This window comes from Coregonus clupeaformis, chromosome 17 (genome assembly GCF_020615455.1).
Source record: "Coregonus clupeaformis isolate EN_2021a chromosome 17, ASM2061545v1, whole genome shotgun sequence".
NCBI classification, from domain to species: domain Eukaryota; kingdom Metazoa; phylum Chordata; class Actinopteri; order Salmoniformes; family Salmonidae; genus Coregonus; species Coregonus clupeaformis.
Genome location: NC_059208.1, coordinates 8,173,904 through 8,186,044, shown reverse-complemented (window position 1 = coordinate 8,186,044; position 12,141 = coordinate 8,173,904). Strand labels below are relative to the sequence as shown.

The following is a 12,141-nucleotide window of genomic DNA, read 5'->3' as shown; positions in this document are numbered from 1 at the left end:
TCTCTCTCTCTCTCTCTCTCTCTCTCTCTCTCTCTCTCTCTCTCTCATCCATTGAGGTGTGGACACCTGTGAAGGCAAATCTCCGTCTTTGTTTGTCAGGTTGTCTGTTTGACACCCGTGTCATGGCTAGGCGACAGGCTACAGCCCTGCTGTCTGTCCACCACACAGAGCTTTGAACAGGGGACATCTGAGGCCTTGTGGCAGACAAAGAAACCCTTAGAGGGCCAGAGAGAGAGGAAGACCGAGGAAGAGAGAAGTAAAGAGAGGTAGCGACTAGAGGAGGCTTCTGAAGGGGAGGACTGCTCATAATAATGGCTGGAATGGTATCAAACACATGGAAACGATGTGTTTGATGTATTCAATACCATTACATTTATTCCGTTTAATCCATTATTATGAGCCCGTCCTCTCCAATTAAGGTGCCACCGGCCGCCTGTGGTAGAGACAGAGGTAGAGCAGAAAAAGGTAAAGGGATGAATCCTAACTTAGTATGCATGCTCAGGCCTTACCTCAACTCAGACTTTTGCTTAAATCATGAAGGAGATTTCAAGTCACGTCTCTGTTGACAGCAATTGCATTATAGCCATCTGACCCTGTCTCCTCCCTCCTCTCCCCCAGGGTCGTTCATGATGGTGAACTCGTCCCAGCATGCCGCGGGGCAGCGGGCCCACCTCCTCCTCCATTCGCTGAGTGAGAACGACACACACTGCATCCAGTTCAGCTACTTCCTGTACAGCCGTGACGGCCATTCCCCCGGGGACCTGCAGCTCTACATCCGGGTCAATGGGGGGCCGCGGGGCAGCGCCGTCTGGAACGTCTCCGGGTCACACGGACGCCAGTGGCACCAGGTGGAGCTAGCCGTCAGCACATTCTGGCCCAGCGAATACCAGGTGTGCGCTAATGATATATCTGTTGTGTTAACACATACAGTATGCTAATTCTATGTCTAATGCTACGCTGTTAGCACCTTCTGGCCCAGCAAATACCAGGGGAGACACAATGCTATGCTAATGCTACACTGACAGTAATATGGCTCTATAACCAGGTGAGGGTTAGGGTGAGTGGCACCAGGTGGAGCTAGGGTTGGGCGGTATCCAGATTTTCATATCGTCATACCGTCCTTCTCTCACCCCGGGATTTACGGTATTACTGGCTTAGTACACAAGGTGGTGCCAAAAATAGCAAAAAAGCCCATTGGCGTCGATTACCAGAATACTAACAAAATGAGCACGTAATAGCGAATTACCATGGAGGCTGCTAGCCAAATATGCTACCGAGCGCAAACGAAAATAGACAAATTGCAAAGACAGGCAATCCAGCTCATAAAGTTATACATATATAGGTAGGATTTTTGGTGAGTTTGGACATTTACAAGTGAATGTGAACGAGAGACATTGTGGATATTAGCAAAGTTTTGACGCATGCTTGTCTGAAGGAAGTACAGTACTGGCTCTCCAGCAGCATGTCTACACCGTGTCTGTGTGGAGTCTGGAGTCGCTAGGGCAACGGGCCTGCCTGCTTTGCTTGGAGAAGAGGGGGGAGGAACAGAGAGGAGAAAAAACGCAAGGAAATCAAGATGGCAGCTGGACAGATAACTCATCCAAAGGGCTTTGACTTCTCAAACACGGATGAAAACTAACACTATATGATGCCCCTTCATCTTATTAATTCCGCCACTTACATATATAGCAAGTTAAACTTAGGGAATTCTGCGTTTTTCCCGCAGGAAAAAATATAAAACTCATAAGAAATATCTTGCTGCGTTTCGTAAACACAGATTTAAAATGCTTGTTATTGTAATTTCTGCTCGGCATCAGACATATTTTGTGCTTCAGTTGCACTTCTAAACTCGGATGAGAATTCACAAACAGGCATTCTATCAGCAGACAGCACTCTGACTGATGTGTAGCTGTCACGCCCTGACTCTGAGGACTTGTATTTGTTGAGTCAGGGTGTGTATTTTCTGTGTTGTGTTTGCTATGTCGATTTTCTATGGTTAGATCTAGTATGTATAGATCTATGTTGGCCTGAGTGGTTCCCAATCAGAGGCAGCTGTTGCTCGTTGTCTCTGATTGGGGACCATACTTAGGCAGCCTTTTGGCACCTCTTAGTTGTGGGATCTTGTTCCGTTTGAGGTATGTTATTTGTCTACCTTGGACTTCACGTTTCGTTTGTTATTTTTGTCGTGTTGTTTATTCGTTAATAAACATGTATGCTTATCACGCTGCGCCTTGGTCCGTCTCGTTCGTAAACGACCGTGACAGAAGATCCCACCAAAATAGGACCAAGCAGCGTGTCCAGGAGCAGACAGCCTGAACCTGGGAGGAGATCCTGGACGGGAAGGGATCCTGGACTTGGGAGGAGATTCAGGCCGGGATGGATCGCCGTCCTTGGGAGAAGACAGTGGAGGCGCGATATAGAGAGGAGCAGCGGCAACGCGAACGGCGCCAACAGTGCCGACGACGGAGACCCGAGAGGCAACCCCAAGAACATTTTTTGGGGGGGCACACGGTGTGGACAACGAGGCAGCAGGAGGCAGCGACAGGGCGATTCTGCAGGTTAGGAGAGGAGGCCACCAGGTTACGGGGCGAAGGAGAGTGTAGAGGCACGGCGAGAGGAGCTGGTTAGGCAGCAGAAGGAGCGGGGGTTTATAAGGGAACCCAGTCCCGCACCTCGCACCAAGCAAGTGGTGCGTGTCGCCAGTCCGGTCCGGCCCGTTCCTGATCCCCGCACTAAGGCAGTGGTGCGTGTTCCCAGTACGGCCCGACCCATTCCTGCTTCCCGCACAAGGCCAGTGGTGTGTGTTCCCAGTACGGTCCGGCCCGTTCCTGCTCCCCGCACTAAGCCAGTGGTGCATGTTCCCAGTACGGCCCAACCCGTTCCTGCTCCCCGCACTAAGCCAGTGGTGCGCGTCGCCAGCCCGGTCCGGCCTGTTCCTGACCCTCGCACCAATCCTGTGGTGCGCGTCGCCAGCCCGGCCCGGCCTGTTCCTGCTCCTCGCACCAAACCTGTGGTGCGCGTCGCCAGCCCGGCCCGGCCTGTTCCTGCTCCTCGCACCAAACCGGTGGTGCGCGTCGCCAGCCCGGCCCGGCCTGTTCCTGCCCCTCGCACCAAACCAGTGGTGCGTGTCGCCAGCCCGGCCCGGCCTGTTCCTGTCCCTCGCACCAAGCCAGTGGTGCGCGTCGCCAGCCCGGTCCGGCCTGTTCCTGTCCCTCGCACCAAGCCAGTGGTGCGCGTCACCAGCCGGTCCGGCCCGTTCCTGCCCCTCGCACCAAGCCAGTGGTGCGCGTCGCCAGCCCGGTCCGGCCCGTTCCTGTCCCTCGCACCAAGCCAGTGATGCGCGTCGCCAGCCCGGCCCGGCCTGTTCCTGCCCCTCGCACCAAGCCAGTGGTGCGCGTCGCCAGCCCGGCCCGGCCTGTTCCTGCTCCCCGCACCGGGCCAGTGGTGCGCGTCGCCAGTCCGGTGTGGCACGTTCCTGCTCCCCGCACCGGGCCGCTGGTGCGCGTCATCAGCCCGGTCCGGCCCGTTCCTGCTCCCCGCACCAAGCCAGTGGTGCGTGTCGCCAGCCCGGCCCGGCATGTTCCTGCCCCTCGCACCAAGCCAGTGGTGCGCGTCGCCAGCCCGGCCCGGCCTGTTCCTGCTCCCCGCACCAGGCCAGTGGTGCGCGTCGCCAGTCCAGTGCGGCCCGTTCCTGCTCCCCGCACCGGGCCGCTGGTGCGCGTCATCAGCCCGGTCCGGCCCGTTCCTGCTCCCCGCACCAAGCCAGTGGTGCGTGTGTCCAGTCCGGCACGGCCCGTGCCTGTTCCACCGGTGCCTGGTCTGGCACCGGTCAGCTGCTCCACTCCGGAGCCAGAGCAATCCGCTACACCGTGGTCAGGTCCAACTCCGGTCAGCGGATCCCCTCCGGAGCCAGAGCAATCCGCTCCACCAGGGTCCAGTCCAGCTCCGGTCAGCGGCTCCACTCCGGAGCCAGAGACGTCCAGCTCCGGTCAGCGGCTCCACTCCGGAGCCAGAGCGGTTCGATCCACCGCCGTCGTGTCCAGCTCCAGTCAGTGGTTCTAGTCCAGACCCAGACGTCAGCCCCTCTCCAGGTTCGGGGTCTCCCACACCAGGGTCCAGACAGGGCTTGGTACGTCGTGGGAGGAAGGAGAGGGAAAGCAGCGCGCCGAGGTCCAGACCAGACCAGGGGCGCAACAGGGAGGTGGAGAGTAAGTGGTGGTCACGCCCGGAGCCGGATCCGCCTCCGAGGCGGAATGCCCACCTGGCCCCTACCCTGTTATGTTTATGTGGCGCAGTCGGAGTCCGCACCTTTGGGGGGGGGTACTGTCACGCCCTGAATCTGAGGACTTGTATTTGTTGAGTCAGGGTGTGTATTTTCTGTGTTGTGTTTGCTATGTCGATTTTCTATGGTTAGATCTAGTATGTATAGATCTATGTTGGCCTGAGTGGTTCCCAATTGGGGACCATACTTAGGCAGCCTTTTGCCACCTGTTAGTTGTGGGATCTTGTTCCGTGTGAGGTATTGTTGTGTGTATGCTACCTTGGACTTCACGTTTCGTTTGTTGTTTTGTCGTGTGTTTAGTCGTCAATAAACATGAATGCATATCACGCTGCGCCTTGGTCCGTCTCGTCCGTAAACGATCGTGACAGTAGCTACTTTTCTCTGGTACTTTTCTCAGTGTAGCCAGCCTATTTTACTCTCTATTTTACATTCTTTCTATGATAGGCCTAAACATTAGAAATATGATGGCCATGCATCGCTTTTGCAAAAAAAGGCCTTGGTTTTTCATTGTAAGCTCATTTACTTGTGTGGCTGCCAGCCAAATAGCATTGCTCTTCTGTTGTCATTTGAATGAAAATGAATCTATTTTCTGCCGAATGTGTTGCACTACTGTATTTTCTGTGAAGGAAAACTATAGTTGCACGTCCCTGAACAATCTGCTGAAGCAAAAAAACACGGTTGACTTTCGATATAAAATGTGGCCCCTGTCAATACACAGCTGGACTCACCTGCTCCCGCTTTCTCCCGTTGTGCTATTTACAAACAAACACGTGACTGGCTCAGCTGTTCTGGAGATCTACTTAAGCTTCATAATGTTAAATAATGTGACAGGTTAAATGAAGAATGCGATCTGATTTATCTCCTAAAGCATTGCACAAGTTGACTGCAGGTATTTACTTAAAGAATAGCTACACATTTTAAAATGTATTGAACAACTTAAAATAAATAGTTTCAACTGTATTGACAAACCATCTCGTGGCTATTTCCAAACACTCTGGTATACAGTATACTGCCCAAGCGGAGCTAGCCGTTAGCACCTTCTGGCCCAGTGAATACCAGGTGAGCGCTAACTGACTGATCGTTGATTGAAAGGGATACCTAGTCAGTTGCACAACTGAATGCATTCAACCGAAATGTGTCTTCCGCATTTAACCCAACCCCTCTAAATCAGAGAGGTGCTGGGGGCTGCCTTGATCAACATCTTCGGCACAGTTGTTGTTTGGAGTTAACTGCCTTGCTCAAGGGCAGAATGGCAGATTCTTCCACCTTGCCAGCTCGGGGATTAGAACCAGCAACATTGCAGTTATTGGCCCAATGCGCTTAACCACTAGGCTACCTGGTTGGTTGATTGATTAAGAACAAAACATTGGCTTTTAGAGCCGTTGCACCTATGTTCTATACTGCAGCTGAGAAACTATGCCAGAGACGGGCCGCTAGTGGGCCACCACATGCTTGCTAGCTGGGAAACATCAAGCCCTTGATTAGTTTAATCTGTTGCTGGAATAGAGCAAATATGTGCAAACTACCAGTTGGTTCCAGAGGACCGGGTAGGGAAACACTGCTGCACTATGTCATAGTGACAACATGGGAGTATAAATGTGGTATATTAGTGTATTTGTTGTATGTTTACCTGTATGGCTTAATGTTCCCCAGTGCAGCAGAGTTATCAATATCTCTTTGTTCTGCCCTGTGTTTAGTTGATGGTGTTGTTATGGTTATTGTGTGTGTGTGTGTGTGTGTGTGTGTGTGTGTGTGTGTGTGTGTGTGGGGGGGCTATTTGGAGGCAGCCTCATTAAATCCTATGATTAATACCTCTAGCCGTCTCTCGTTTGCCCTCCTCCAAAACGCCCTTTAACGAGAAGCCAGTAGCTGTGTGTGTGTGTGTGCCTGTGTGTCAATGGCAGCAGTAAAGGATTGTGGGGGTGAGTGTGGGTCGGCTGAACAGTCAATTGACCTCAATTCCGCGTGACCCTCAGTAGAGGAGTGTTTGCCTCCATAACCTTGGTCTCCTATCAGAGCTCCAAGCCTGGTCCCAGCCTGGTCTCAATAAATCAACACATCCTTAATGAGATTAGGCCCCGGTGTGGATCAATGCTGTGTGTGTGGCAGTATCCTCAGCTCTGATGTCCCAGGCCTCGCCAACAACACAACACAACCCCAAGGTGATTAAGAGTTAATGATTTTCATCCTCTCTTCTGCAACAACATCAAAAGGTTCTCTCGCCACCGCTACAGTCTCCCACCTTTTTCACACGGTGGAAGAGGGTGTGTGTGTGTGTTACCATTAAAGGGAAAGGGGATATGGGATACGGGGGTGTTGGTATCCAATATCCAATCTGATCAAGCTTTGCCTGGGCTGGTGGTTTGGTGAAAGTAGAACTGTGTTTGTTGCTTCTGTCTGAAAACAGCAGTTCAATTTACCACCCTGATAATATGTGTGTACGCTGAAGCAGCCTGGGTGTGGTGTGTTATATAAGTGGAAATGAAGACCTGTGGGTGGGTGTGACGTCTTAAGTCTTCCCCCTGGGTACGCAGAGAGACGCGGGACAGCCCGCTTTGTTGGTCCCATAGACCAGTAAGAGGTTCTGCTGCAGGTAATGAGGCAGGTAAAAGACTGAGAGGATGACTGGTGCAGGGTTTTAATCCTGTCCTGCAGGGATGTGTCTCTGACTGCACTGTGAAGAGGGGGACAGAACAGAATAGAATAGAACACAGCCTGGGGCGGGGCACACTGCCTGCCTGCCTGCCTCTCACTGCCTCCCATTTTCTCTCCTCTCTCCCCCTTTCTCCCCTCTAGTCCTCTCCCCCTCTATCTTCTACTCTTTCCCCCTCTCCCTCTGTCTTCCTTTCCCTTTCTCTTCTCTCTCTGTCACGGCTCAAAGTGCTAGTGAAGGCCCCAGAGGGCCCATTCATCCAATCCCACAGATAAGGATCACTGTCCAGCAGTCCCAGCCAACAGATCGGCCCCGTGGGACCCTGACAAACAGCCAGGAACAGACAGACAGAGAAGAGAGAAGAAAGAGGAGAGAGAGAGAAGAACAGAGAACGGGACTGCTTCACAGGGCTTTAAAAGAGAGAGGGGGAGAGCAAGAGATCGATAGAGAGAGAGAGGGCGAGAGAGAGAGGGAGAGGGAGTGAGAGAGCGAGAGGGTGTTGAGATGGAGATCAGGTATCCCTGAGAGGCCCCCAGGGGCCAGAAGGACACAAACTGGAGGAGAGAGATAGACTACGTGCTCTGTAGCTGGAGATTGATCAGAGACTGAGCTAGCTATAGCCCCCCACAGCAATCATAAAGAGGAGAGCAGTCAGTGAAGTGCCATTACCATTCATTGTCTCTGCCTCAAGCAATAGTAGACTATTCAGATGTGTCTTGTCGACTACAGTGTAGGTGAGAAGCTTGTTACTTTGGTATCAGTGGCAGGTGAACAGTCCCAGTCTTTTGATATTTTAAAAGGAGAGGTAGCAGCAAACACGATCAAAATATTATATGAAGCTCTCAAGACGTTCTCCTCCTCTTTTTGTGAAATCCTGCTTGGGAACAAAGTCAATAGACATAGCAGCACTAAAGACTAAAGAGGGATAAAGACAGAGAGTGATCACAGTGGCCCTCAGACTGAAGTGTCTCTGTCTCTCTCTCCACATCTCTGTCTGTCTGTCTCTCTCTCTCTCCTCTCCCCACCTCTCTCTTGGGCTCTCTCGCCTCTGTCTCTGTCTTTCTCTCTAACTATCTCTCTCTCTCTCTCTCCTCTCCCTTGTGCTCTCTCTCCGCTGTCTCGGTCTCTTCTCTCCCTCTCTCTCTCTCTCTCTCTCTCTCTCTCTCTCTCTCTCTCTCTCTCTCTCTCTCTCTCTCTCTCTCTCTCTCTCTCTCTCTCTCTCTCTCTCTCTCTCTCTCTCTCTCTCTCTCTCTCTCTCTCTCTCTCTCTCTCTCTCTCTCTCTCTGGTTGAGCTCTGAATATTCATGGCTCTTGGTGCAATCAGTCCTGGGCAGGCTCAAAGAGACAGGGGGATGGAACCAAGCCAGGAGATGGAAGGAGGAGAACTCTCTCGCACTTTCTCTCTCTCCATTTCTCAAACCGTACTGCACTCCTCTTTATCTCTCGGTCTTAATTCTGTGCGTTTTGCTTTTCACATTCTCTTCATCTCTTTCCAACTCTGTCTCCCTTCCTCTACATCTCCTTCTCTTCTCCTTCATCCCTCAATCCCTCTCCGTCCGTCATATCCAAGTGCTAAAGTTCACCTGCCACCCCATTGCTCACTGCTCAACCCAAGCCAACTATGCACACACAGGCATGCAGGCACACATGTACGGACACACGGATGCACACCTACATACACACATACTGAGAATATGGTGCAACCATGCATAATGCTCATATATGCTACATGTAGTTGTGTGTCCCCATTTCTTCAGCCTACTAGATGAACTAGGTCCACTGGATCAAAGGTCATATATTACTGTGTATTGCCACAATGTCAATACCAGTCAATACCATTCGACACTCATTCCACTTTATTAACCAAAACAAATCCATCAACAGAACATTGTGGACAATAACTGTACAACACGTTCCTGTTTCTGAAGCTGTTGAATCCACTTGTGTGGATCGATGGAGTCCGTCGGTGTACAAATTAAAAGCATAAATAACAACACCCATAGCGATAAAAATTTAAAACCAGAATCCAGAAATATTAATTAGCCAACAAATCCTCTCTTTATTGCAATCCTTTATCGCCAGTCGGCCAGCCAGTCAGCTAGCCAGCCAGCCAACCAACAAACCAGCCAGCCAACAAACCAGCCAGCCAGCTGATTGTATGTATTCCCTTTGAGGACGCAGAAGGGAACAGGGCAGAGATGCAGCATGGAGAAGTGTGTAATTCTGCCCAATTGAGTTTTATGAGATGAACTGAACTGGTGCTTTAGCAGCCAGGGGGAGAGGGAAGTTCATGTTAAAATGTATGAGGGGAATGTTCTTTCTTTTTTACCCCCCGAACCAACCGCCAACGTTGCTTCACATTAATTCTCTGTGTACTAGCCTTTTATCCCTCTTCCTCCTCCTCCTCCTCTTCCTGCCTCCTCCTCCTCCTCCTCTTCCTGCCTCCTCCTCCTTCTCCTCCCTCCCTCCCTCCTCCCGGTATCTGAAGGCAGTGTTTTTGTGATCCACATTCAGAGTTTGGTGTGTATTATTATTTCCCCCATCTCTCTGCTTGGATGATGAAATGCCTCTATAGCCTGAGAGACATACAGCAGCAGGCACAGCGCAGCAGCACCCCACTAGTTTCAAGAAGGCTGGCCTTGATTTTCACATCACTGTTGTTTTTTGGAAGTGTTTTATCTACCTCCTTCTCTTTGTAGCTCTACCTGGTTGCAACAAGAGGAAACAGGTAAAGAAAGCAGGAAGACTGAACTGATGAGGATTCTGTTCCTTTGAACAAATCCACCCTTTACGTTGTGTGCAGCGATAGATAGATTGTTCCCTTCTTTGCCTGTGTGGATATGGGAGATTATGGTGTTGCAGGTGTGGGTAGTGGAGATGTGGGGGAACTTTGTTATCAAATATTTACGATGCTATCAAGCCAACCGTGACTGCCAATATCAATATAGCTTAGCCTACACCCTCTCTCCGTTTTCATCTGTCTCTCCTTTTCATCTCCCTCTCTCTCTCTCTCTCTCTCTCTCTCTCTCTCTCTCTCTCTCTCTCTCTCTCTCTCTCTCTCTCTTTCTCTCCCTCTCCCTCTCTTTCTCTACCTCTCCTTCTCCTTCATCTTCCCACTCTTTATCACTCTGTCTCTCTCTCTCAATCTTTCCCCCCCTCTTTCTTTCTCTCTCTTCATCTCTCTTCCCTGTCCCTTTCTCTCTCTCTATCTGCATGACCAGCAGTCCATCCATCTTTTCCCCATCCCCCCTCCTGTACTCTTCCAATTAAATAACAACTCCCATAGCGATATAAAGGAAAAACCAGAATCCAGAAATATTAATTACCCAACAAATCCTCTCTTTATTGCAATCCAGTCAGCAAGTCAGCCGACAAACCAGCCAGCCAGCCAGTCAGCCACCTAGCCAGCCAGCCAGCCAGCCAGCCAGCCAGCCAGCCAGCCAACAAACCAGCCAGCCAATCAACAAACCAGCCAGCCAGCCAGCCAGCCTACCAGCGAGCCAGACAGTCAGACAACCAGCCAGCCAGCCAGCTAATTGTATGTATTCCCTTTGAGGACAGGGAAGGTAACAGGCCAGGGATGCAGCATGGAGAAGTGTGTAATTCTGCCCAATTGAGTTTTATGAGATGAACTGAACTGGTGCTGTAGCAGCCAGGGGGAGAGGGAAGCTCTCTATTTCTTTCTCCCTCTCCCCCTTCCCCTCTCCCTCTCTTTCTCTACATCTCCTTCTCCTTCATCTCTCTCTCCCCTTCTCCCTCACCTGGCTCTGTCAATTTCTATTTCTCCACCCCCTCCCTTTCTCTCTCTCTCTATCTGCATGACCACCAGTCCATCTTTTACCCATCCCTTCTCCTGTACTCTTCCAAGTACATTCATTCCCAAAGTGCTTTACTTCTATGGTGCTCTATACAATCCAATCAGAAAGATTACTTTCCCCTCCAGAGAGACAAAGATCACAGTTCTATTAATACACTTAGAGCCTGGTTGTTGCTGATGTTGTTGTGTGTGTCTATTCCTCTCTCAGATGTGTGTGACTGAATGCTCTCTCTCTCTCTCTCTCTCTCTCTCTCTCTCTCTCTCTCTCTCTCTCTCTCTCTCTCTCTCTCTCTCTCTCTCTCTCTCTCTCTCTCTCTCTCTCTCTCTCTCTCTCTCTCTCTCTCTCTCTCTCTCTCTCTCTCTCTCTCTCTCTCTCTCTCTCTCTCTCTCTCTCTGCTGTCTCTCTTTCCCTTTCTCCTCTGAGTATCGCCAGATGCTGATAGTTATAATGAGGGAGGGTCAAGGCTCTGTGCAGTGCTGAGCGAGTGAATCGATGGCCGGGTGTGTCGCGGTGTGTGTTTGTGCATATTTGTGCGTGTGTGTGTGCTCGTCGGTGTGCGTCAGCGGCTGATGAATGGAGAAGTTGATCGTCTGGACTTCTCTAATGGCCCATACATAAGAATGAAGAATACTAAGAAATTAGCAGACAGGGATGCGAGGCCTGTATCCATCTGTGGAGGCCTTGTGTGGTTCTATCGATCCAGACCAGGCACTTAGAGCCTGATGTATTGTCAACACGGCAACACACCGGGGCTGCTTCCCAAAGGACATCCTACTTTTGACCAGGGCCCATCGAGTGCGTGAACTATCAAGAGTCTGCTGGTTTCTGTCACAGCTAACGTGTTATTGTCTGTGTGAGTGGGTGAAACACATTAACTATTATCTACACCTCTGATGAGCTTTTAGGATCATTGGCAGAGCTTTTAACTGTGTGGCTGTCAATGACTATTCCATTGGTTCCATTGTGCCAGAAAAGCTCAATCAAACCCAGCTAAATTACTTGAAAGTAAAGTGCTATTTAAAGTCTGGAATCTATGAATGCAGTAAACCCCATGTCAATGCGTCGTTTATTTATTTGTTGTGCCTCTGCTGTAAAATAGTAAATTGTCCCTCAGTAAACGATATGGGTTATTGTGGCAGTAATGATTTTTCAGAGGCCCAGACACACTTTGGTTCTCTGTGGGAGAGATCTGGGATTCACTTTGGTTTCTCAGCATGATGCTAGATTCATTAAGATGAGTGAGTAGATACTTGGGTAGTACTCAATGACTCCTGTGGGTCCAGTGTTCTGTGTGTGTTCTCTGATGAAGAAAGATGTCTGTTTGAAAGAGAGGGAGTGAAAGGGAGGGAGAGAGAGAGAGAGAGAGAGAGAGAGAGAGAGAGAGAGAG

At 50.5% G+C, this 12,141-nt stretch overlaps 1 protein-coding gene across 6 annotated transcripts in view; it reads left to right on the top strand.

Annotated features, from left to right (window-relative positions):
• The window catches only part of LOC121586539 (receptor-type tyrosine-protein phosphatase U), a 293,456-nt gene that overhangs the window by 176,239 nt on the left and 105,076 nt on the right, over positions 1-12,141 (top strand). For all 6 annotated transcript variants that reach the window (XM_041903296.2, XM_041903293.2, XM_041903295.2 and 3 more), the window contains exon 3: positions 619-890. In XM_041903296.2, the coding sequence (XP_041759230.2) occupies positions 619-890 (272 nt within the window). The remainder of the gene's footprint in view (positions 1-618; positions 891-12,141) is intronic.